Source organism: Acanthochromis polyacanthus, chromosome 10, assembly GCF_021347895.1.
Source record: "Acanthochromis polyacanthus isolate Apoly-LR-REF ecotype Palm Island chromosome 10, KAUST_Apoly_ChrSc, whole genome shotgun sequence".
NCBI lineage: Eukaryota > Metazoa > Chordata > Actinopteri > Pomacentridae > Acanthochromis > Acanthochromis polyacanthus.
In genome coordinates, this window is record NC_067122.1 from 813,676 (window position 1) to 840,892 (window position 27,217).

Sequence of the window (27,217 nt, forward strand, 5' to 3'; positions counted from 1 at the left end):
AGAACTACCTCTGTTATAATAGAACTACCTCTGTTATAATAGAACTACCTCTGTTATAATAGAACTACCTCTGTTATATAAACTACCTCTGTTATATAGAACTACCTCTGTTATATTATAACTACCTCTGTTATATTAGAACTACCTCTGTTATATTATAACTACCTCTGTTATATATAACTACCTCTGTTATAATAGAACTACCTCTGTTATAATAGAACTACCTCTGTTATAATAGAACTACCTCTGTTATAATAGAACTACCTCTGTTATATTAGAACTACCTCTGTTATATTAGAACTACCTCTGTTATATTATAACTACCTCTGTTATAATAGAACTACCTCTGTTATAATAGAACTACCTCTGTTATAATAGAACTACCTCTGTTATAATAGAACTACCTCTGTTATAATAGAACTACCTCTGTTATAATAGAACTACCTCTGTTATAATAGAACTACCTCTGTTATAATAGAACTACCTCTGTTATAATAGAACTACCTCTGTTATATTAGAACTACCTCTGTTATAATAGAACTACTTCTGTTATATTAGAACTACCTCTGTTATAATAGAACTACCTCTGTTATAATAGAACTACTTCTGTTATATTATAACTACCTCTGTTATAATAGAACTACCTCTGTTATAATAGAACTACCTCTGTTATAATAGAACTACCTCTGTTATAATAGAACTACTTCTGTTATATTATAACTACCTCTGTTATATTAGAACTACCTCTGTTATAATAGAACTACCTCTGTTATAATAGAACTACCTCTGTTATAATAGAACTACCTCTGTTATAATAGAACTACTTCTGTTATAATAGAACTACCTCTGTTATAATAGAACTACTTCTGTTATATTATAACTACCTCTGTTATATTAGAACTACCTCTGTTATAATAGAACTACCTCTGTTATAATAGAACTACTTCTGTTATAATAGAACTACCTCTGTTATAATAGAACTACTTCTGTTATAATAGAACTACCTCTGTTATAATAGAACTACCTCTGTTATAATAGAACTACCTCTGTTATAATAGAACTACCTCTGTTATAATAGAACTACCTCTGTTATAATAGAACTACCTCTGTTATAATAGAACTACCTCTGTTATAATAGAACTACTTCTGTTATAATAGAACTACCTCTGTTATAATAGAACTACTTCTGTTATAATAGAACTACCTCTGTTATAATAGAACTACCTCTGTTATAATAGAACTACCTCTGTTATAATAGAACTACCTCTGTTATAATAGAACTACTTCTGTTATAATAGAACTACCTCTGTTATAATAGAACTACTTCTGTTATAATAGAACTACCTCTGTTATAATAGAACTACCTCTGTTATAATAGAACTACCTCTGTTATAATAGAACTACCTCTGTTATAATAGAACTACCTCTGTTATAATAGAACTACCTCTGTTATAATAGAACTACCTCTGTTATAATAGAACTACCTCTGTTATAATAGAACTACCTCTGTTATAATAGAACTACCTCTGTTATAATAGAACTACTTCTGTTATAATAGAACTACCTCTGTTATATTATAACTACCTCTGTTATATTAGAACTACCTCTGTTATAATAGAACTACCTCTGTTATAATAGAACTACCTCTGTTATAATAGAACTACCTCTGTTATATTATAACTACCTCTGTTATATTAGAACTACCTCTGTTATAATAGAACTACCTCTGTTATATTATAACTACCTCTGTTATATTATAACTACCTCTGTTATAATAGAACTACCTCTGTTATAATAGAACTACCTCTGTTATAATAGAACTACCTCTGTTATAATAGAACTACTTCTGTTATAATAGAACTACCTCTGTTATATTATAACTACCTCTGTTATATTAGAACTACCTCTGTTATAATAGAACTACCTCTGTTATAATAGAACTACCTCTGTTATAATAGAACTACCTCTGTTATATTATAACTACCTCTGTTATATTAGAACTACCTCTGTTATAATAGAACTACCTCTGTTATAATAGAACTACCTCTGTTATAATAGAACTACTTCTGTTATAATAGAACTACCTCTGTTATATTATAACTACCTCTGTTATATTAGAACTACCTCTGTTATATTATAACTCCCTCTGTTATATTATAACTCCCTCTGTTATAATAGAACTACCTCTGTTATAATAGAACTACTTCTGTTATAATAGAACTACCTCTGTTATAATAGAACTACCTCTGTTATAATAGAACTACCTCTGTTATAATAGAACTACCTCTGTTATAATAGAACTACCTCTGTTATAATAGAACTACCTCTGTTATAATAGAACTACCTCTGTTATAATAGAACTACCTCTGTTATAATAGAACTACCTCTGTTATATTAGAACTACCTCTGTTATAATAGAACTACCTCTGTTATAATAGAACTACCTCTGTTATAATAGAACTACCTCTGTTATAATAGAACTACCTCATGTCATTCAATACACCTAGTATAGCAGCTATTGGCAGCTTATTTTTGCTGCTGTATCATTCCACTCCATTCCCTCCTGCACCTTATTGTACTAATTTGTACTTAATTTGTTGTGTTATTTTATTATATCTATCTTATTTACTCTGTTTTTTATCATATTTCTCACACTGTTTTGCACTGACTGAAGGGCTTTTGCAATTTCGTTGTACTTGTTGCAATGATAAATAAAGTTCTATTCTATTCTATTCTATATTTCAGCAGCATCAGTTCATTCTGCGGGTCTTGTTTTTTTTTAAATCAAAATGACACCAATTAACAGCCAGAAACTAGAAAAAGAGAAACAAGCACTGATTTAACCTTCAAATGGACTTTAAACATCGTGTGTGACTCCATCAGCGAAATGATCAAAATCTGATCTAAAAAATTAACTGTTTGATCGCACCAGAGTCTGTAAAACACACAAAAAGCTTTTCTGTGACTGACTGAGCTGTGGAAAACCACTCAGAGGTTTGAGGTTGAACTGCAGGCGGTGTTTGAACAGAGCAGAGATTTACTGCTAAAACACTGCAGGAAATGAGACAGAAGACTTCTAAAAAAGGGAAAAAACTGTTTTTAAAGACACAAAACGCCAAAACGAAATCACAAAAAAAAGTGAAAAAACAACACAGACATGAGACGACTAAAAAGAGACACAAAAGAACAAAAAGACGTCAGAAAATGGGAAAAAACTAAACAAAAAAAGGAGAAATGAGGCCCAGAATATAAACTGGAGAATAAAGTGTTAAATATTACAGTAAAGTTATCCATCGAGAAGAATCCACATGTTCAATATATTCTAGAGGACTTTTTGTTCTAAAAGGAGTCTGGATGATATTAATCCATTAAAACTATTCGTCTTAAAATTTGTCTCCATTTATGAAAATAAGCCACTTTCAAACAAAAAACTTAAAATACTCGAAGTGTTTCTGAGGTAAACTGAATATTTTTCTGCTTATTTCACCAAACACAGGATTTAAAGACGTGATTTTGATGAAATTTTCAGATTTTTGTGAGACCAAACGATGAATTAAATGAATCCTTCATAAAACAATCATCGTCTCTGGGAAACAAAGTGCCGTTGGAGCATCATTTAATGCAGGGAGGTTGGATCTTTAGTTGGTTTTTCTGTTTTCTGGCTCAGAGCGTCCAGATTTTGGTCCTCAGATGAACATTCTAGAGCAGGATCTGCAGCAGGATCGCCTGGAATCTGGAAATATTTGGGGTTTTTTGTTGGCAGCGAGAGCGTTCACAGGTTCAGATCCCACATGGGGGTTCTGAGTGAGTGAAAAGCGGAAAAGTGGGAGGATGTGGAGTCAGCTGAAGACCGAGTGGAAAGGAAAACACATCAGGAGAGTGAGGAGGAGCTGTGAGTTAAAGGGAAGGTTGGCTTTTTATTGGGTTCTGTAACGTTCAGGGGTCACAGAAAGTTTGTGGCTTCAGGGGGAGGCCAGCTTTCTGCCAGGAAACCGGAGCAGAACCTGCAGCCAAAGCCAAGAAATGAACGTGTTTTTGACGTTTCTGATGGAGATGAATGCGTTAATCAGCTGCTGTGGAGATGCTGACTGAAGCTAAGCTAACAGGACGCTGCTGTCTTCATTTATGGACAACAAAAACATCCAAAAATTCAGCTAAAAAATTCCCCAAATTTCTGAAAATTTGTAAAACATTCAGGAAGAAAATTCCAATAATTCCTGAAAAGTTTCCCTTGAAAGTTTCATTTAAAATAAATAAATAAATAAATTTGGCAAGAAAATTCTTACAAATATTTTCAAAAAATGAGTAAAATTTCTAACATTTTCTTTTAGAACATTCATTAAAAAAAATCAATTAAATCCAGTGAAATTCTCTGGATTTTGGTTGATTTTTATGTGAACGTTCTTAAAGAAAATATTAGAAGTTGTACTGATATATATGGAATTATTTTAGATATTTTTAGGATTTTTTGGGAAGATTTTTACAATTACAATATAAATAAATAATAAATACAATTTTTAATTTTTTAATTTTTATTTCTTGCAAAATTTGGAGATTATTTTTTAAAAATATTTTTTTTGGGAAACTTTGAAGGAATTTTCTTCCTGAAGATTTTGATTTTTTTTTTAAAATAAATTTGGGAAATTCTTAGAATTTCCTTCAGACAAAGGAACAATATTTTTTTTACTGGCGTAAATGAGGCTGAAGTTTTCTCTGGTGAATTATCAGAACAGAAACACATCCAGAGAACCAGTGACTAAGACTGTAAACTGTTCACACCAGGACACATCCCATAATACTCATGTTAGTCATTTTGGACATTTTTTAAAAATATTTTTGGACATTTTTCAGGTGATCCTGTGCACTTTTTAGTCAGTTTTTTAGTAATTTTAGTTACAATTATTATTATTTTACGGATCTTTCCTGCTGTTTACATTGTAAAACAAACTACTCTTCATAAAAACACTAATTTTTGATGTGTACATTGCTTACAGTTTTGGTCTTTTACCTTTAAATTTAAAACTTTTCTGGATATTTCCTGTAATTTAACAAAACAAGTAAATTATGTAAAATCACAACTGAATAAAGTTACTCATTTCATAATTGATATACTTTTTCTTTGTGTGTGAAATTATTCATTTTTATTAATAAAATAGAGTAAAAACAGCAGAATTCCACAGCTAGATGTTATAAAAGAACTTTATTTACAGCAGATTTTTGATGTGGACGTTATTTATTTACAGTTATTTTTGGACAATATTACAAAATAATTTGTTCTGAAATGTCTGACCATTTACATTGTTGTCCTGTGTTCAAAATATCATTATTTTACAGAGATTTGCTGTTTTTGAGCGCTACAGTTCACATTTTCACAACATTAATTATCTCGAATGTGTTTTTTCGGTGCATATTGTTTGTTTGTTTGTTCTCTGAGGACTAAAACTCGTTGCTGTGGTTTTTCTGTGAAATGAGCAGACTGGATGAACTTCTCACCTGTTTGGTCATGGAGTCTATCAGTCGAACGTAAAGGTCCTGTTCTGTCCTGATGCCTGAAAGACACACAAACACTAATGAGCTGCACAACAACAACAGTTCACTGCTAACACACATGCAGCGTTAGCCTCCTATGCTAATGCGCTCCCAGTAAAAGAATCCCTCCCAACAAAGGGACTGATCCCTAATAATGTGCTGTAAATGAATTCTGCTGTTATTTATGTCCCCGTTGTGTATTTATGTTTTCTGTAGCTCTTGTTGTCGTCTGGCTAAGCTAACCCCCTCAGCTAAAGCAAACATTAGCGCTGCTCCAGAGCCGTTTATTATTTATAGGCCGCGCCGCTTCCTCAGCCCCCCGCCGCCTTTTTCCTCCAGGATAACAAGGAATCCTCGTTCTCCGACAAATTAAATATCAATCAGGACGCCGTGTCTTTTATTAGCCGTGCGTCTGAGCGTAAATGTGACACCAACACGACATGGGGTGGAGGCAGCAAATTGCAGCAAACACCTGTTAGCAGCGGAGGAGCTCTAATTGTGTCTCTTTTTTCCTCCTCTTGTTTCTCGGGCCGTTTCCTCGCAGCTTCCTCCGCCTCCTAATTGACATGATTCACTCCTCGCTCGGCGGCCTAAATGGCGGCTATCCGTCCCGGTTGCAGATGAGGTCAATTACCTCCGTACGAAGCTAATCCGCCGCCGCCTCATATTAGAGTGATTTATCCTCCTCTGGAAGAAAACGCTCTTTTATGTCCCACTTTATCTGGAGCTTCTGCAGGGGTCTGGGAGCGTCAGAGCTGGACTGGAGCCAGCACAAAGCCCAGCTGTGTGTTTCCAATCAGATCAGCTTCCCTCCGTTTCCCCTCCGATGGACAAACCAGAGGATATTCCGATATTCCAGATGTGAGCGCCGCTGCTCGGGCCTCGCTCGCTGAAAAACTTTTTCCAGCCTTAAAAAGTTAAACCGCTGAGGCGACCTTTAATATCTTCTCCGCAAAAGTCCAAACCGCGGTCCAGGAAAGTTCAAACCGATGCAGACAGAAGGAGCGATCGGCGGCTCGACTCCATCAATCAGGACGACAGATGGAGAATCCAGCCGGAACAAAAGCAGCACCTGATCTGCACCTCCGCCCAGAAAACACTCAAAGTCAGGTTCAGTTTCAGCCTTCAGTCATCCTTAACGAGCCTGAGAGCAGCAAAAACATGCTCATGTGTTTAAAAACTGCATTTATTCACAGCGTTCCTGTTGCTGGACGCTCATTCTGTGACATTTAAACCTTTATCCTGCAGAAAATTAACAATCTGCCATTCTGCAGCTGAACAAAACTGGTTAAAAATCAACAAAATGAATCAGAATAATGGAAATAATTCCATTTATTACCAGGTATTGGCAGGTTTCCTGTTTATAAACTGAACAACATGCAGCCCTGCAGCCAGAGGAAACTTCTTATGCGTCTTTATTACCGATTAAACTGGAAAACTACATTCCATATTTCAGTTTTCTTACATTCATTGAGTGGTTTCAGCCCTTTATTCTGCAGAAAAAGAAAGACGTGCAGCCCTGCAACTCAAGACAACATCTTTTACAAAAAATATATAACACTGTATATATTTCCATTTATGTGCATTTACTGACAGGATTTCTGGTTATAAAAGCAGATAGTGACATTTATCCTGTAGAAACCTACCGCCAAAGGAAGCATAAGATTTATTTCATTTTGCTTTATTTTATTTAGTCAAAATTTTTTTAATTTATTTTAAACATTTTATTTCTTGAGAAATTAATTTATTTTATTAATTTAACTTTATAAATGCATTTTATATATTTATTTATTTAGTTATTTTTATTCATTTATTTTAAGTATTTTATTTATTGATTTATTTTGTTCAAATTCATTTTATTGATTTAACTTTATTTTGTTAGTTATTTTTATTTATTATGTATTCATTTATTTTATACATTTTATTTTATGTTTTGATACATTGACTTATTTTATTATTTTTTGTTATTTTTATTTTATTGTTGTGTTATTATTTTCTTTATTTTGTTAGTCATTTCTTATTTATTTATTGTTTTTCTGTACCTTGCTAACTTAGCTGCTAGCCGTTAGCCACCGTGACAGAAGCTAATTTCCTGGTTTCTTCTTCAGTGTTTTTGCTTTTCTGACTCCACAGAGCGACAGTAGGGTTTTAATTTATCCATAATGGAAACCACAGAACCAGAAACTGCTGAAAACTCCTATTAAGAGCATTTTTCTAAACGACATAAAACTTATTTTGCTCTCTTCCAATCAGACGTCTGGATGTAACTCCACTTCCTGTTGGAGGAGAGAGGACCGAAAAACATTTATTTTTTACAGTATGACAGTTATAATGTCATAAATCACAGACAGGAAGTTACGTTTCCATGAACATTTATGCTACAAACGTTGAAAAAACCTTGAATTAATTTATACAATATGAACACTGCCTGCAGCTCAACCCAGACCAGCTGAAGAGTCCCTACTTTTATGGATCAGCTTTTTTAATAAGACTTGCAGAATGAGAGGATTTAGACTCTGCTTAGTTTCAGTTTTAAGGTGAATCTTTGTGAAATCATGAGGACAGTTCTGTTTCCTGTTTGATTCCTGCAGAATAAGGGATCTTTTGGTTTCCTCTCCGTCGTATTTCATCGTCTAAACGTAGAACTCACCGTTGCTGTAGAGCAGCTGTAGCCGGTAGTGGATGCCGTTGTTGGTCTTCTCTCCGTTGTACTCCTGTCACACAAACACACATGAATCACACGTTAAACGCAGACTTACCGACACGCGATAAAACATTTACGGCTTCCAGCGGCGACCCGGCGGCTCTTTACGGACAGAAACAGGAATTATTCACACTTTAAGGCTTCCTGGAGCTCGGCTGAGTCTCTGTGCCGCCGTGGAAGCAGAAAATAACGGAAAAGAAAGGAGAAAACGAACCCAAATGCAGCCAGGATTACATTTAACTCTGATTAAGGCCGACTTATTCACTTCTGACATAAAATCTGAGTAATGTCAAAATAAAAGACTTAAACGCGGCACGTAAACAGAACAAAGACAAATTAAATTCTACATTTTAAACCTATTTTTGTTCTCTTTGTAGTTTGCAGCTCTTGTGTTTTAATTCAGCGTCTTTTTGTGTCATTTTTCTGTCTTTTTGCACCTCGTAGTTTTCATTTTGACCCACTCATTTTCCTTCATTTTCTTCTCTTTTGTGTTGGTTTTCCTCTTGTTGACATTATTTTGCACCCCATAGTCTGCATTTTGTGCCTATTTCTGTTAATTTTGCACCTTTTTTTGGCTCTTTGTCACGTTGTTTTGCGTCTCCTCTGTGTTTCTGAGTCTTGCTTTTCGTATTTTGTGTCTGTTTGAGAGAATTTTTGGTCGATTTCTGCGTCTTTCTTCTGTTGCTTCAGTCTCTTTGTGTTATTTCATCTCTGTGATTGTTCTGCATGCATTTCTGTTCCTTCTGTATCTTTTAACATCATTTTCTGTCTCTTTCCTGCCCATTTGCATTCTTTGGTTGTTTTCTTTGTTGTGGTTGCATCTCATCGTTTTCAGCTCTTTTTCTGCCTCTTTCTGATTGTTTTTAAGCATTTCTGTTCATTGTGTGTGTCCTTTTTGTTGGTTTTCCACTGCTTGACATCATCTTGAGTCTCTCCTGTGTTTTTCCGTCCTGTAATTTGTATTCTGGGGGAAGTTTTTGGTCGATTTTACGTCTTTCTGCTGCTGGTTCAGTCTCTCTGTGGTGTTATTTTGTCTCTTTCAGCTCATTCTGTGTCTCTTTGTGATTGTTTTGCATCTCTTCTTTTTGTTAGTTTGCCTCCTTTTGTTGCGTTTGTGCTCACTTTGCATCTCTGAACATCTTTTTCTGTCTCTCTATTGTCTGTTGTTTCTTCCAGCCGGTTATTTTCTGCAATAATCAGGCCTGATGTTGGTTAAAACATTCAGAAAATAATGAACATTCTCAGTTTCAGGTCTCCTAAAGACAAACGTGTTGTTGTTGTTTATTTGCGGCCACCAAACAGCGACACTAAACTCCTCTTCTGGATGTTCAGATGCTCTTCGGTCTTTTTTCCTCTTGACCTTTCCTCCCTGTTCTCCGGCTCTCTCCCTCCCTTTCAACCTTTTATTCCCCTCTTTCGCCGCCTCTTCCAGCCTGTCGGGCGCTTGGCGGCTCGCTCGCTGCCAACTGTGCCCGGGAGTGCTGGCTCGGCCCCAGAGCGTTTGTGTCGGGGATCGGGGCGAGAGACTAGAGGTCAAAGCAGAGGTGAGGCGAGCGAGTGGGCGGCGTGGAGGACCGGGTGCCAGCTGGCAGCCGATCAGAGAACAAACACCCCCAACCTGTCTGTGATTATCATTAGCGTTATTAGGAGGAGAAGCTGCTTTCTGTCAGTTTTCAGACTGTCCGCTGCTCTCCAGGGCCCAAATCTGGGAAAACCTCTTTTTAAACCGGACCTAAAGCCTCTCATGCTCCTGCTTAGTGGAAGAAATTCTACATCTCAGAGGTTTGGAGTGGATTTGAAAGAGGAAAAGCAACAAACAAAGGGTCACCGGACACCAGAGACGCAGAAACTGTTTCTTATTTCTTATTTACGTGCAAATAAAAGCTAATTTTGGGTTAAAATGTGAAGTTTGAAGTTAAAAATTGACTTAATATTCTGGTCTAATTATGCTATTTTTGCCTTCAAATCACAACATTTTGAATTTGAAATCAAAAATGTTCTTTTTTTGGACTTTAATATTCATTATGAAATAAAAACAACATAAAAACGGTATAAAAGTCCAGTTTTTCTGTGAGTGTGTCAGAAAATCTTTACTTATGAGGCTTAGAATAAACATTTTGACCTGACTTGTCATTTTATACCGGATTTAAAACCTTTTCTACTCCTGTTGGGTCAAATAATTTCAACATTTAAAGGTTTAAAGTCGATTTTAACGACAAACTAAGGTTTACTGACAACAGAGCTCCAAATTCAAATAAAAAATAAAACCTGATTTTGAGTTAAAATGTGAAGTTTGAAGTAAAAGCCGACACAGAAACTTAATACACTCGTTGTAGGATTTTGTCATTTAGAACAAACATTTCACAAATAAAATACTAAACTTCTGTTGTGTAGGATTTCTTAATATCGAGTTTAAAAGTTTACAAGCAAAAAATCTAAAGCAAAATAACACAAAATATGACAGAAAAGTACATTTTTGTCATTTTTATACATAAACTGTTGACCTGCTGGGTTAGACTTTAAGCTGATTTATTCTTTTAATTCACTTCCTTTTAAAATATTTCTTCATGATGTTTGTTCTTTAATTCTTCAGTTAAAAAAAGACTTCCTGACTCCTGCAGGGGAACTGTGTCAACAAACTTTAATTTAAAGGGTGAAAATCCTACAAAATGAATGATTATTTGGTCGTTATGATCATCAGGACTGATATTGGTTAATAATAATTAAATATAATATTTGTGGATGGAGCCCTGAAGGGAAAAGAAGAAGAATTAAATATAATATTTGTATGGGAGATTTTTAAACTAAAGGTCCCACATGAACATTTTTCTTTTTTTATTCTGAATATATACAAAAAAAACCAACATGAACATGATTTTAGTTGTTCTTTACAACCTTTTATGTCAGAATTAGATGCTGTTTTTTTTCTAGGGCTGGACCCAATAGTGGTCTGGGGGGGGGGGGGGGGGGGGGATTGTGGCAGAGACGGCCTGAATAGTCAGATCTGTTCATCTGGTCTCCTGGGTCCAAATTCTGCCTTCGTTTTGTCTTCAGTTAACCTGAAGAATTCCCAAACAGCGGAGGTCTTCAGCATCTTGTGTTTATGCAACGAAGTGAAGCGTGACGTCAGAGTCTGCAGCAACCCGGCCATTCAGGTGGTGGTAAGAAACACAAATGGAGGAGCCGAGATGAGCCGAACACGACGGGATGAGCTGAGCTCCAAATATTTTCGTCTGGGGGGAGGAGGGAGTGATCACATAGACATATGTGTATATGTTTATGAGATCACAGGACGAGATCAGCCGATGTGGGCAGAAGGTAGAGGGAAGACAGTAATGCCGCATATTCTTTCCGCCCAGTAATGTCCGACGGGGGGGATATTCGTTTACCGCCATAGCGAACGAATATTTGGATATTCGGGTCCAGCCCTAGTTTATTCATCTAAAATGCAGTTAACGTGTCTCGAATATTTCAGAATCTCGGTTATTTTCCGTTTCCTGACTGATTTGAGAAACCAAAGCAGCCTCCTTGTCACCTTGTCTTTCTCCACAAAGTCCACGTAGGAGGTCCTCTCGATCTCCACCGGCTGCCCCTGGCGGTCGTACAGCGCCAGGACGAAGTGGAAGAAGTTGGACTTCCTCAGGTTGGAGGGCGGCTGCTTCTCAAAGTGAGCTCGGGCCAAACCGACGCCGCTGGAACAGAAAAACAGAAAACATTTAGATAAAGGCCCCGATGGAAGAGAGATGTTCTTTTCTGTAACGGCTGACAAAGAAACATCTGATCAAATTTTAGAGGAAAAAACTGTTCAGGTGAAATAAAAACTGCTGGAAATGTTTCTCTACATGGACAATCTGATCAATAAAAGCCACAAAACTGCAGAAACACAAGCAAAGGCTGAGGAGAATCCTCCTCCTTGTGAAAGACGTAGTCCATCTTTTCTGGAGTAATTCTGTGTTTGATGCAGTATTTCAAAAAACTGAGTTGATCAGAGAGGAAGAGGAGGATAAAGGACGGAGATGAAGAGAAGGACGAACATGAGGATGAAGATGAGGAGCATGAAGGTAAAGGGGAGGATGAGGTAGAAGAAAAAGATGAAGAAGAGGAACAGGACAGCGAGGAGAAGGATGAAGATGAGGACGATAAAGATAAAGACGAGGACGAGGTAGAAGAAAATGAACAAAGACTAAGAAGAGGAAGAGTGTGGAGGTCATGAGGAGGATGAAGAATAAGAAAAGGAGGATGGAGATGAGAAAAAGGTGGAACAGGAGAAGAAGGAACACAAGGAGGAGGCCAAAGACAAGCAGGATGAGGTAAAGAAAAAGAATGCAAAGGACAAGTGGAAGGATGGAGGTGAAGAAGAGGAGCATGAAGATGACAGCGAGAAGGATTTGGACACAGATGAGGATTAGATGGAACAAAGATGAGAATCAAGAAGAGGAGAAGGACGGAAAAGAGGAGGAAGACGATGGGGACAAGCATGAAGATGAGGAGGACGACAAATTTGTAAAGAAAGGAGAAGACAGTCAGGACAAGGAAGAGGTGAAGAAGGATGAAGACGAAGACAAACAGGAGAACCATGGAGATGAGAAGGTGGAGGACAAAGACCAGGATGAGGAAGAGGAGGAGAAAAATGGAAATGACAAAGAAGACAATGGAGGCAAGGAGAAGGATGGAGATCAGGAGGAGGACACACGTTAGGAAGACAGAAGATGAGGAGGACAAATAGGAGGACACGGGGTGAAAGATGGAGATGAGGAGAAGGTGGAGGACAAAGACAAACAAGAGAAGGAGAAAGAAGACAACGGAGACAAGGATGGAAATGAGGACGAGGAAGAGGAAATGAGGAAGAGGATAAAGATCACGAGGGGGACAAAGGAGGAGAATAGTGAGCAGAAAGATGTGGACAAAGACGAGGAGGACGAGTAATAGAAAGAGAGGAGGAAGATCAGGAGGACAGAGATTAAGACGACAAAAATGATGATGAGAATGACAAAGACGAGGAGGAGGAAGATCTGAAGAAAGATGAGAAGTGAGAGTTGGACTAGGATGAAAAGAAAACAATGAGGAGCAGAAGGAGGAGGACATACGAGGAGGACAAAGTCAAAGAGAAGGACCGACATGAGGAGGGAGAAAACGAAGAGGAGGAGGACAAAGATGGAGATGAGGAAGACGACAAATATGAAGACAAGGAAGGAAAGGAGTGGGAGGACAATGAGGACAAGAAGAAGGACGAAGGTGAGGAGAAGGTTGAGGAGGACCAAGAAAAGAAGAGGAGACAAAAGAAAAAACTGAGATCAGAAGGGCGAGAACTAGAAGGAAGAGAAGAAGGATGAAGACAATGAGGAAAAGGACGGCGATGAGGAGGAGAACAAAGAGGAAGAGGAGGACAAGGAGGAGGACAAAGATGGAGATGAAGACGACAACATGGGAGTGCAATGAGGTCAAGAAGAAGGACGAAGATGAGGACAAAGATAGAAATAAGGAGAATGAATGTGAAAGTAAGAAGAAGACGAGATGGATAAAAACGAGGAGAACCTGGAAGAAGAGGAGATGATCTGTTCACAGCAGCAGATTCTGTTCCCTCATTAAATCTGGACTGAAGCTCATTTTATTCCTACAAGAACCAACTTGTCTTCACATGAAAGCAGATCAATTATCAGCTGAGATTTAAAAACCTGCTGAGCTTCACTCTGCAGGAATTAATTCTGATTTCATAACGAAGCTGAACATCTCCACCTGCTGCTGTTTCTATAGATGTCCTAAAGAGGAGTTCCTCAGGGCTCCGTGTTCGGTCCTCCAGTGGAGGCTTAAAATAGGTCTAAAAAATGTTTTTGTACAAGAGATGGAACAGATAAACACGATGTGGACAAAAACAGAGAATTTAAAGCACACATACAAAAATAAATGACTGAGAAATCACAGAAACCACATGTAAACTATGACAAACATGAAACCTAATCTCCATTCTTTTTGTTGTCTTTTTGCATCTTTTTTTTGTGGTAATTTCATGTTTTTGTTCAGTATTTATTTAACTTTTGTAGTAATTTTGCCCCTTTACAGTGTTTTGCATCTCTTTGTAGTCAATTTGCATCTTTTTGGAGAAAATTTGTGTTTTTTGCTGAATTTTTAATCTTTTTGTAGAAATTCTGCAGTTTTTTGTTGTTATTTTATGTCTTTTTGTTATTCCTTTGCACCTTTTCTGAAGCCGTATTGCATCATTTCTGGAGAAATTTTGCCTTTTTTTCCAGTGTTTTTTCAACTTTTTGTAGTAATTTTGCCCCTTTTGCTGTGTTTATGCTCTTTTGTTAAACAGATTAATGGACGGTGGTTTTTTATCATAAATATAAACTGAATCTGTAGAAAGCAGAAAGAAAGTGCAAACTTCAAAAAAGCCGCTCCAGTTGTAAATCTCTTTTTAAAGAACAAAGCTAAATTGATTTTTTCACCACTTTCAATTTAAAAAAAGAAACAAAGACGAGACTGAAATCAATACGGGGAACGTTTTTTAGTTTTTACCGCTGATAAAATAAATAATTACCGACTGGAGGTCAGAGTTCGTCCTGCTGTTTGATTTATTGTCTGAAAATCAGCGCCGACACTTTCAGGAAGCCTCCATCGGAGTGTGGAAGCCAGAAAGCATCAGTGAGTCGGTGTCAGCAGCTGATCTTTTAGTAAAAAAAACAGATAAGAACTCCTGGTTGATCCTGAAATAAAATCGATGCTCCTGCAGGAAGCGACCTCTGCTCTCGGCCCGGAGAAGCTCAGAGCGTCCGAGGGGGAAACGCTCCAAACAGCGGGCGAATATTTTTACATCAATCTCATTTCCCTGCTCGCTTTGTTTCCTAAAACGCTTTATGATCAATATGATGGCCGGGGCATGGAGAAATATTTATTCATGCTCAGGGTTTGTTTTTGGAAACCCGCCTGCTCTGTGTCGGTGTCGGAGCTCGGCGGCTCAGGGGTGGATTCCCCCGACGGCGGATTAATACAGCCGTGACCTTTCTGCGCCTCCATTACCGATGCTTAATGCCTCATTTGTAGGCCGGTTTGTTGGAAGCTAATTCCTCCGACTGCGGCGTTTCAGGAGTGGAGAGTCAGAGGAGGAGGAGCAGCTCAGGTGTGCGTCGCTCAGGTTGTTTTAACGCCGGAATAAAAATAACACCGAGAGGAATCAACACTTCCACATCCTTCAGTGACTTCCAGCGAGAGGAGGAAAGAAGACAACAACAAAAAAACATCTGTTTTTATTGTGTTTTCTCACACCTGTCGCCCTGCAGAAGCCGCTGTTCACAGGAAATCAGAGCAGGAACAGTTTCATCTCACGTATGCATGAAGGGGAAAGGAAAACAAAGAAATAGATTCGCTAATTGATTTAAAAATTCACAAACTAAGCTCCTGATTTTAGTCTTGTAATGATTTTGCAGTTTCACACATATTTTGCAGCAGTTTTAATCCCTTTGCTGTCATTTTGCATAATTTCCAGGTATGTTGTAACTATTTGTATTTATTTTGTATCTATGTAGGAATTTTGCATCACTTTCAACATATTTTTGCAGCTATTTCACATCTTTTTCACTAACTTTGCAGTGTTTCATACATTTTGCACATTCTTGCAGCTGTTTCGCATCTTTTCACCTCTTTGTCATTTAGAATCAGTTTGCAGTTGTTTTCACATTTTGCATCTTTCTGCAGCTGTTTTAAAGCTCTTCCTTATCATTCAGTCTTTGCTGTCATTTTATAATTGTGCGTCTCTTTGCTGTCATTTTACTATTTTTATTCGTATCTATCTTGTGAATCTGCAGTAATTTTGCATCTTTTTGCAGCTGTTTCATTACGTCGTCTCTTTTTGTGGCTGGTTTTAATCTCTTTGGAGCCTCTTTCCAGGTTTCCAGCGTTGGTAACATCTGTGTTTATTCCAGGATATTTGTAAATTAATAACCCATTCTTTATGAGAAGGTTAAGATCGTTCTGAGTTCTCTCTAATTCCACAGATTACAGTAAAAAATGAAGCAACAGTGAGGAAAAATGAGACTGGGACGATTTAAATGGGATGTTTTTGCAATAAAACCATTAGAACCTGCAGACGTCAGCATTAAGGGGATAAAAACACGTCCGCTGCAGGTTTTCTGGTTTGTTTGGAAACAGAAAAAGCTGCTGTAAATTCTAAAAACTGCCAAAAAACCAAACCCAGCGTTGGATGTGGCACCTGCTCCGTCCTGAGCGCCACCAAAAGCATCACTTCCTGCACTAAACCGACCCATTATCCCAATTACACCGCGTCCAGACAGCCGATCGCCACGGCGACGCCCCCTCTCCTCTCCGCTCTGCCTCCACTCACAAAGCTCGTTAGCATTATTATTATTTCAATTATGCTAATTGCGGCGGCATCCACTCGTATCCGGCTGTTAGCACTTGGCACAAGGTGTAATAAAAACAGTATCGATGGCGCCGAACACGAGCGGAGTGTAAATCACACGCCGGCAGCCTGGAAGAAAAGAATAAAACTAACAGGACCAGGCAAACGAGGGCCGCACATTTCCACCGCAAAGCCTCAAATTAAAGGTCAGCGGGAGCCGTGTCGACGCTCCGCAAACAATTACTGAGAAACAGCAGAGAAGCCAGAAACTCAATAAAAGCTGCAGCAGGTCGCTGCTTCAGCGACGATCAGAGGCTTCACCTGCTGCTAGTCCAGAGGTACAGGAGAGTCTGGAGGAAGTCTGAACATCAGACTGATCACACATTAAACCAGCAGCTGACAAACAAACGGTTAGCTCAATGCTAACAACAACAACAACGACCTGCAGCTTCACTTCCTGCTTCAGACTGCAGACGTGACGTTTTATCGGCTCTCTCTGAAGTCCTTTTGATCTCTTCTTTATCATTTTGCATCTTTTTGCAGCCGTGTTTCATTTTACAGAAGTTTTACCTCTCTGTTGTCGTTTAGCGTCTTTTTGTCGTCGTTTTGCATCTTTGCATTTATTTTGGACCCTTCTCGAGTTGTGTTGCAACTATTTGTATATATGTAGTATTTTGCATAATTTTGGACACATTTTGCAGCCGTGTTTTGCTTTGTAGCAGATTTTCACTTCTTTGTCATTTTGCAGCTTTTTCCAGTTGTTTTGTGTCATTTTATTGTTGTTTTACTGTCTTTGCTGTCATTTTGCAGCTTTTTCCAGTTGTTTGGCCATTATTTGTTTGTACTTGGTATATCTGCATCACTTTGGACACATTTTGCAGCTGTTTTGCTTTTATGTTTCTTCATTTTGTCCTTTTTTGTTGCTGCTTTTAAACCGGTCCTGAGAGCCGTCTCTTCAAATCCAATAAAACCCGGCGGCAGATCGCTGCTTTACCGAGGATTAAAAGGCCCATTCGGCTTTTTCTACACCTGCAGTTCCTCAGAGTTCACAGGAGTTTTCCATGAAACCTGTCAGAGTGAATCTGGAGGAAAAGAAGCAGCAACATGTGAGTCTGAACATTCGACTGTTTGGAAATTAAACGCAGCAGCAGAGACCAACAAAGACGTTAGCTTGTTGCTAACAACAACCTGCAGCTTCACTTCCTGCTGCAGACGTGAACCTCAAACTCGTTTCCGCCAAAATGTGTCTGTTCAGGTAAATTTTGCATTTCTTTGTGGTAGTTTCACATTGATTTGTCGTCATTTTATATTTTTATGAGGTTGTTTTGCAGCTCTTAGTCCGACTTTTATGTCTCTTTGTAGGAATTATCTTAAAACTTTATTATCTTGTAGTATTTTCATGTATTTGCATCTCGTTCTCATCATTTAGAGTGTTTTTCAGTCACTTTAGGCCTCTCTGTACTTGTTTTATGCCTCTTTCTAGTCATTTCTGGAGTTAAATCTTTGGGGTATTTCTGAGTCTCTGTATGTTTTACGTCTCGGTGTATTTCTTTCCCATCTATGTTTAGTCATTCTGAATCTTTTGTTGGGTTGGTTTGCAGCTTCTCATGCTTGTTGGCAGTGTTTTCATGTCTCTCTGCATCGTTTTCCTCTTCATTTAATGTTTTTTTTTGCCATCCTTCTGCACATATTTTCTTTTTTTCCAGTCATTCTGTGTCTTTTTCTGCACTAATTTCATGACTCTTGTTTCACATTATCTGAAGTCTTGCTGCATCTTTTTGGAGTCGTTTTGTAATTCTGTTTGGGCATATTATCACATCTGCTTTGAGTCCGTTTAACAGCTTTGTCTCTTTGCGGTTGCGTTTGTCGTCATCTCTCATGATTTTGTAGTTTTGTCTTGACTTTGCTTTTTATTTTTTATGTCTAACCAGTGTGCTTTTGTTGCCGTTTTCTATTATTTACGGCTCTTTGTGATCTTTTTCATCACTTTACCTAGCTTTATTGTAATTTTGCACATTTGTCTTCACAGTTCTACATTTCTTGTGTCTTTCTCTTCCATCTCTGATCGTCTCGTCTATTTTTCACCAGTTTCGTGTTTTTTCTGTTTGAGAATCTTCGTGTTGCCTGACTCCACACTTTGACCCGATACTCGCCTCCAAAAAGAATCACAAACCATCCAGAAGACAGAAAAATGCTGTTCGGCCTCAAACACACACACACACACACACACACACACACACCATGACATTAATCAAACAGGAGATGGAGTGTGACCGCTGTTTGAGTCTTTAACCAGCAAGGCCTGCTGCCTCACACACACACATAAATACACACAGACACACACACACACACCGACCTAATGAGCCATACAGCACACACACACACACACACACACACACACACACACACACACACACACACACACACACACACACACAGTCTGACTGCCAGGATGTTAATCAAATAAACGGTGGATGTTTAAATCTGATTCAGGGGGAAACAAACTCAGAGCAAACACACCCTGACAGGACGAAACACACACACACACACACACACACACACACACACACACACACACACACACACACACACACACACAGTCTAATCTGAACGTTAATCTGATCTCCATTCACACCAGGAGCAGCAGTAACTTGTGTCACCTCCCACACTGACCGGATGCTAATAAACGCTAACTGGATCATCAGAGTGTGCAGCCACGCTCTGCAGCTAAACACAACAACACGACGACGCCAAAATGTCACAGGGTTTTGCTTTGTGGACGGCTCTCCTGCTGGAAAACTCATCTTGAAGCAGCAACAGGCTGGGAGTGTTCTGGTTTACCTCCAGGTATTCATTCTGCATCCAATCAGCACATTTACACTCATGAAGTCACAAATCAGCACACAGTCAGGATTCTGTGTTCACTGTGGTAAAGAAATGACCAGAAAGAAACAGTGTGATACAAAACAATCAGCATGTCGCACAAAAAGGCAAAGTACCTAAAATGTATGATAAATCCAAGCACAAAGAATCACAACGGCTGAAAAACGATTCAGACAAGCGACAAAAAACTGCCTCAAATACACACAAAATGACCACAATAACACACAGCAGGTCTAAATGCTTCACTGTGAGGACTACACACTGTGGCAATGAAAAGACCAGAAAGACACACACAGTGACACAAAAGCATCAGCGTGTCACATAAAGACAAATACAACATCATCACATGTCTCCATGGTCACAGTCAGGACTCTGCTCTCACCGTGGTAGTTCTAGGAAGAAGACACAACGGACAAAGAAGCTACAAAGAGGCGCAAAATGAGCAGAGAGAGACTAAAAAACTGCCTCAAATACTCACAAAGAAACACAAACTGCCTCCATGCTTCACTGTCAGGACCATGCATCCACTGTGGTAGTCCTGGTCAGGTTCTACCAAACATCTGGACTCCATCTGAATTCACTGATCTTCATCTGACCAAAGAATGTTCTCCAGCATCCATCAGGCTGTTTTTAGCAAAGTTTTCTCAGAGGACGATGATTAGTTGAACTATGACTCCTTCTAGACCTCCTGGTTAGTGGAACTATGACTCCTTCTAGACCTCCTGATTAGTGGAACTATGACTCCTTGTAGACCTCCTGATTAGTGGAACTATGACTCCTTGTAGACCTTCTGATTAGTGGAACTATGACTCCTTCTAGACCTCCTAAATAGTGGAACTGTGACTCCTTCTAGACCTCCTGATTAGTGGAACTATGACTCCTTCTAGACCTCCTGATCAGTGGAACTATGACTCCTTCTAGACCTCCTAAATAGTGGAACTGTGACTCCTTCTAGACCTCCTGATTAGTGGAACTATGACTCCTTCTAGACCTCCTGATTAGTGGAACTATGACTCCTCCTAGACCTCCTGATTAGTGGAACTATGACTCCTCCTAGACCTCCTGATCAGTGGAACTATGACTCATTCTAGACCTCCTGATTAGTGGAACTATGACTCCTTCTAGACCTCCTAAATAGTGGAACTATGACTCCTTCTAGATCTCCTGATTAGTGGAACTATGACTCCTTCTAGACCTCCTGATTAGTGGAACTATGACTCCTTCTAGACCTCCTGATTAGTGGAACTATGACTCCTTCTAGACCTCCTGATGAGTGGAACTATGACTCCTTCTAGACCTCCTGATGAGTGGAACTATGACTCCTTCTAGACCTCCTGATTAGTGGAACTATGACTCCTCCTAGACCTCCTGATTAGTGGAACTATGACTCCTCCTAGACCTCCTGATCAGTGGAACTATGACTCATTCTAGACCTCCTGATTAGTGGAACTATGACTCCTTCTAGACCTCCTAAATAGTGGAACTATGACTCCTTCTAGATCTCCTGATTAGTGGAACTATGACTCCTTCTAGACCTCCTGATTAGTGGAACTATGACTCCTTCTAGACCTCCTGATTAGTGGAACTATGACTCCTTCTAGACCTCCTGATGAGTGGAACTATGACTCCTTCTAGACCTCCTGATGAGTGGAACTATGACTCCTTCTAGACCTCCTGATGAGTGGAACTATGACTCCTTCTAGACCTCCTGATTAGTGGAACTATGACTCCTTCTAGTCCTCCTGATTAGTGGAACTATGACTCCTTCTAGACCTCCTGGTTAGTGGAACTATGACTCCTCCTAGACCTCCTGATCAGTGGAACTATGACTCATTCTAGACCTCCTGATCAGTGGAACTATGACTCATTCTAGACCTCCTAATTAGTGGAACTATGACTCATTCTAGACCTCCTAAATAGTGGAACTGTGACTCCTTCTAGACCTCCTGATTAGTGGAACTATGACTCCTTCTAGACCTCCTGATTAGTGGAACTATGACTCCTTGTAGACCTCCTGATTAGTGGAACTATGACTCCTTCTAGACCTCCTGATTAGTGGAACTATGACTCCTTCTAGACCTCCTGATTAGTGGAACTATGACTCCTTCTAGACCTCCTGATTAGTGGAACTATGACTCCTTCTAGACCTCCTGATTTTTCATTTCCTACTCGATTATTTTCCAGGTGAAGCCATGATGCAGACGTAGACAGACCTGGGTCACAAACAGGAAGTTCTCAAGTGTGTATTTTAGATTGTTCTACTACTGTTTACATACAAATACTGTAGTTTTCTGAGAGTACTGAAGTGATACTGCAGTCAGGTTATCTGCAACACAGCGCTTCCTTTTTCATTACACATGTTAGCACTGAACGCACAACAATCGCGTCCTGTGCAGCCATCCAGTATGAATGTAATTAGCAGAAAACACACACACACACACACACACACACACACACACACACACACACACAGCAGCAGCTCTGCCTCTCTAATTGCTATGGATGTTTGGTTTGGCCCGTTAAAATATGCACATATTGTTCCTGTACGCTGCTGTGTGTGTGTTGATTTATGCAGGACTGCACAATTACCCACGAATACATTTACCCAATCAGGCCACACACACACACACACACACACACACACACACACACACCTGTTTGGTTAGCCCTTATTGGCCGTGTAATATGAGCTAATGAGTGGAAGCTGAGGAGGTCGTGTGTTCGCGTGTTTCTGCATCAATTAATCGATCAGTCGTCAGAAATTAATCACCGGCTGTTTTCAGAATCAACTCCAAATATTATTTAAGGTCTAAATTCAATGATTCCAAACATCTTTAGACAGAAACGATCTCATCATCGTCACTTTTTTTTTATTTAAAGCTGATGGACGATCATTCTGCCGTTTGTTCCATTTGACATCAAACTGAAACTGGACCTGTTCTCTATGAAGCAATAAATTCAACCGAATTCCACAGTAAAATAACCAGTTTTACATCTTTTCTTTAAGTGAATACATTGTTTCCATACTCCCATGTTATAAAAGAGTAATCAGATTACATTTCTGAGGCTGCGTGAATGAATCAAACTTAACTTTGACGTTTTATTGGATGATTTAATAAATTCTACCCAAGTCCACAGGGAAGAAAAAAAAAAGTTTTACGTCTTAATAAACCGCTATATTCTTTTCTTTGAGTCAACGCTTTGTTTTCGTGCTTCAGTGTCATTAAAAAGTAATCAGATTACATTCCTGAGGCTGCATCAGGCTTCAGATTGACCTTTTTTTATGACTCAATATATTTAGCCAAACTCCACGGTAAAAATATCCGGTTTTACATCTTTTCTGTGAGGAAACGCTTTGTTTTCATACTCCCCTGCTATTTAAAGGTAATCAGATTACATTCCCGAGGCTGCATGAATAAAACTAACTTAAATCTGGCCTTTTCTTTTTGATGGTTCAATAAATTCAACCAAACTCCACTTTAAAAAAAACCTGTTTTACATCTTTTCTCTGAATAAACACTTTGTTTTTCTACTTCCGTGTTATTTAAAGGTAATCAGATTACATCCCAGGGGCTGCATGAATAATCAAAATTAAATCTGATCTTTGTTTTATGATTATTCAATAAATCCACAGTAAAAATAAGCGGTTTTACATCTTCTTTCCTCCTCATGTGTCATAGAAAAGTAATCAGATTACATGACTGTGGCGTTTTCCTTTGCTGCACGAACAAACAGGCCCTGTTTGAGGTGAGAAGAGACGCTATTTAAAAGTAATCGGATTACATCCCCAAGGCTCCATTAGGCTTCAAATTTTTGTTTTTGATTTTTCATTAAATTCAATCAAATTCTACAGAAAAATGAATGTTTTATGTCTTTTCTTGAAGTAAACATTTGTTTTCATACTTCTGTGTTAGTCTAAAGTAATCCGATTACATTCTAGAGGCTGCATGACGCTTCAGATTGACTTTTTTCTATGAATCAATAAATTCAACCAAAGTCTACAGTAAAAATGAGCGTTTTTATGTCTTTTTTTAAGTCAACACTTTGTTTTCATATTTCTGTGTTATTTAAAAAGTAATTAGATTACATCCCAGAGGCTGCATAAATAAATCAAAGGTAAATTTGATCTGTTTTTTGATGAATCAATAAATTCAACCAGACTCCACATTAAAAAAAAAAAATCTCCTGTTTTCCGTCTTTTCTTTGAGTAAATGTTTTGGTTTCATAATCCTGTTATTTAAAAGTAATCAGATTACATTCTAGAGGCTGCATATTTTTGTTGTTTAACAAAGCAAACTTACGTTTGACCTTCTTCTTTGATATAAACACTTTTGTTTTCACACTCCGGCGCTATTGAAAAGTAATCAGATTACATGAGCTTATTTTGTGCCTCTTTCCTTCTACTTCCTGTGGGTTTGAGGCGTGAGGTGAGACCACAGGTGCATTGTGGGAGGTTCCCGCGGCCCGCTGTGGGCTCGGCCGCCGTCGGGGAGGAAACGCCGGCGCCTGGTCTCCGTTTGAGCGCCTTAATAACGCGTCATTCCTAATTAGGACGAACGGCTCCGGGAAACGGCGGCTCCATGCTCCTGTCACGCTGCAATTACCAACAAATTAGTCTTTAGACCGAGGGCCTCGTGCACACGTACGCGTGTGTGTGTGTGTGTGTGTGTGTGTGTGTGTGTGTGTGTGTGTGTGTGATAACCTGTGTGTGTGTGTTAACCTGTGTGTGTGTGTGTGTGTGTGTGTGTGTTAACCTGTGTGTGTGTGTGTGTGTGTGTGTGTGTGTGTGTGTGTGTGTGTGTGTGTGTGTGTGTGTGTGTGTGTGTGTGTGTGATAACCTGTGTGTGTGTGTTAACCTGTGTGTGTGTGTGTGTGTGTGTGTGTGTGTGTGTTAACCTGTGTGTGTGTGTGTGTGTGTGTGTGTGTGTGTGTGTGTGTGTGTGTGTGTGTGTGTGTGTGTTCTAATTAGAACTTCCTGCGAGGTGTTCCACGTGTGAAAATACATGTAAGTGTAAAAGCAGACGAGGTTTCACGGACGTCAAACTCCTGCAGATGTTTGTTCTGCAGCTTCAGCTCAAACTCCACAACGAGACTAAAAACACAAAACGTCCAACGACATCGTTAGCGTTTCCATAGCGACGACAAACCCACACCAGGACTCAGCCAAAGTTAAGCAGCTGTTTTTATTTGAATTTATTCATCAAATCAGCTGATGTGCATTCAAGACTAAAGTAATCAGATTACTGTCAGTTACAGTTACTGTTCAAAGAAAAGGAACAATCAGTTTGCATCTGATTCTTCAGTCTTTTTATTCACGTTTATTCATCCAATCAGTTGATGTCTTACATTGACGGTTAAATTGTTTTCTAGTCGACTACTGTAATCAGATTACTCTGTTACTGTTACAGGTACTTATTTTTGCTCCATTTGCACACAAACTATAAAATTGCAGACTTTTTAAATGGACTTTGGTAAATAAAAACAGTCTGCATCTGACTCTTTAGTCTTTTAATTTTAATTCATTCATCAAATCAGCCGATGTCGTGCATTAGAGACTAATGTAATCAGATTACTGTCTATTACAGGTATTCATCTTTTTGCTCTATTTGGAATAAAAGGAAACTAATCTTAGTTTACATCTGTGTTTTTTTGAGGACATTTTTGCAGTTTTAATTTTAATTCATTCATCAAATCAGCCGCTGTGCATTTATAGTTAAAATACGTTTCTGGCAGGCTCAAGTAATCAGATTACTGTCAGTTACTGTTACAGTTGGAAGAAAAAGAAACTCAAATGCACACACAATGTCATATTTTTTAAGTGCAGTTTAGTGAATAAATAAAACAGCATCTTAGATAAAAATCTGTCCTAAAGTTCTTTTTTTTATTATTCATCAGCTGTGGTGTGTGGTGCATTCAGGGCCCTGTAAATCTGAGCTTTTCTGCTCCAGAACTCATCTCCAGGTGTTTTCCCATCAAGTCTTTTTCTCTGATTCAGTTCTTTTTTATTTTTCTGCCTCCGTTTGGTTTCTGCTTTAATCAGAGGGTTTTCTTTATTTTCATGAGATCTTTTTAAACAGTAGGAAGTTTTAACCCGTAAAACCATTTCTGACATAAAGATCGGTCTTAAAGTTCCTCTTTTTAAATATTCATCAGCTGTGGTGTGTGTGGTGCGTTCAGGGCCTGTAAATTTGTTCCAGAAGCCATCTCCAGATGTTTCTTGTCAGGTCTTTTTTTTCTCTTAATCAGTTCAGTTTCTGGTTTATTCAGAAGTTTTTGTGTTTTCCTGTGATTTTTTAGACAGTAGGATGTTTAACCTGTAAATACATCATCTTACATAAATATCTGTCTTAAAGTTCCTCTTTTTAAATACTCATCAGCTGTGGTGTGTGTGGTGCATTCAGGGTCCTGTAAATCTGTGTTTTCTGCTCTAGAAGTCGTCTCCAGGTGTTTTTAGTCACGTTTGTTTCTCTGCCTCCGTTTGCTTTCTGGTTTATTCACATGTAAGGAGGTTTTTTGTATTTTCCTGTGATGTTTCCTTATTTTACTTTCTGCTGAGGATGATGGAGCTGGACGGAGTCAGCTGTTTGGCGGCTAGCATCCTTTAGCCCGTCACACGCCTGCTCCTGTCGGGTTAATTGTTTTTTAGTTTTTTTTGATTAGACGACAGCAGAGGCCGCGAGGAGACAAAAGAGTGTTTTATTTGCGGCGGAGCGAGGACGACGTGTCGCTGAGAAGCTCCGGTAACGAGGCGCTCGTTAATTATCTAACAGGTTTCTGAGGCGGCGTTCAGGAGAGTTTAATTGTGTGTAAGTGAGGAGGAGGAGGAGGAGGGTTCGTTCTCACAGTGAGGCGTTTTTCTGAGGAGAGAAAAGGCGAACGGCCGACCTTCCATCATCCTGCTGAGTTCAAAAGTCTCTCAGCGTTTAAATCCATCACATCCTACAAACGGGGATTTTTCTTTTCCTTTTTAACCCACAGCCTCCCTCCTGCCGCCGCCGTCGCCGGGGAGCGCCGAGCCTCGATGATTGCAGCCGATGACGAATGACGGCGACGTGGGGAATCCCCCGGTCGCCGATTATTCACCTGCAGCCGCCCGGCTCCACCTCATAACCGCCTCAGGACGGAGGAGGGCATCGCTCACTGCAACCAGGAGGGAAATCTGCTCCAACAACCGCAAACAATCTGCAGCTCATTTCACCTGCCGCAGTCCCAAAAGTCCATTTTTACCTCAAACAACCAGAAATAAGGTCTGTAAAGCGCTAAAGACTGTCCAGGAAATCCAGAAAAAGCTTAGAGGTTAAAGAAGGCCTCTCGGTTTTAGATCAGATCACGTTTACAAAAAGACAAAAACAGGAGAATAAAGACTACCTCCAGCTTATTTCACCTGCCACAGTCCCAACAGTCCATTTCTACTGAAAATAACCAAGATCAAACCTCCACAAACGACCATCAGTGCCTTCAAAGTGTTCAAGATCGCTGCAGATTTATCAAGACCATCGACAGACGGGCTAAATAATGTCAGCAGGATCAACATTACAACATCAAGACAGAAGAATAAAGTCTATTTCCAGCTCATTTTAACCAAAAACTCGATTTTTACTTCAAATAACGGAGATTAAACCTCCAGAAACGACCACCAGCGTCTTTACAGTGTTTAGATCTGTCACGAAAATCCAGAAAACTTTGTCAAGTTCAATTACTGAACTATGAAGTCGTTTTTACATCAATGTCTGACAGAAATTATA

The 27,217-nt window shown here is 38.9% G+C and overlaps 1 protein-coding gene and 1 long non-coding RNA gene across 44 annotated transcripts in view; both read right to left on the reverse strand.

Annotated features, from left to right (window-relative positions):
• The window catches only part of LOC110965896 (transcription factor COE3-like), a 187,358-nt gene that overhangs the window by 151,405 nt on the left and 8,736 nt on the right, over positions 1-27,217 (reverse strand). For 2 of the 3 annotated variants that reach the window (XM_051954580.1, XM_051954579.1), the window contains exons 2-4: positions 11,769-11,925; positions 8,180-8,243; positions 5,494-5,549 (exon numbers count right to left, since the gene is read on the reverse strand). In XM_051954580.1, coding sequence (XP_051810540.1) covers positions 5,494-5,549; positions 8,180-8,243; positions 11,769-11,925 — 277 coding nt within the window. Of the gene's footprint in view, positions 1-5,493; positions 5,550-8,179; positions 8,244-11,768; positions 11,926-27,217 lie in introns of those variants that run through there. The other variant, XM_051954578.1, reaches the window with a different exon arrangement.
• Positions 20,288-21,637, reverse strand: LOC127535788 (uncharacterized). 41 transcript variants are annotated; one of them, XR_007944655.1, is made up of 8 exons: positions 21,484-21,637; positions 21,178-21,245; positions 21,008-21,075; positions 20,770-20,939; positions 20,668-20,735; positions 20,498-20,599; positions 20,430-20,463; positions 20,288-20,395 (listed from the first exon to the last, which is right to left on the reverse strand). It is a non-coding gene; the product is annotated as an uncharacterized LOC127535788 (long non-coding RNA). The 41 variants fall into 41 exon arrangements; XR_007944661.1 differs by having other exon boundaries at positions 20,430-20,599; positions 20,804-20,871; XR_007944664.1 differs by having other exon boundaries at positions 20,430-20,599; positions 20,668-20,701; positions 20,838-20,905.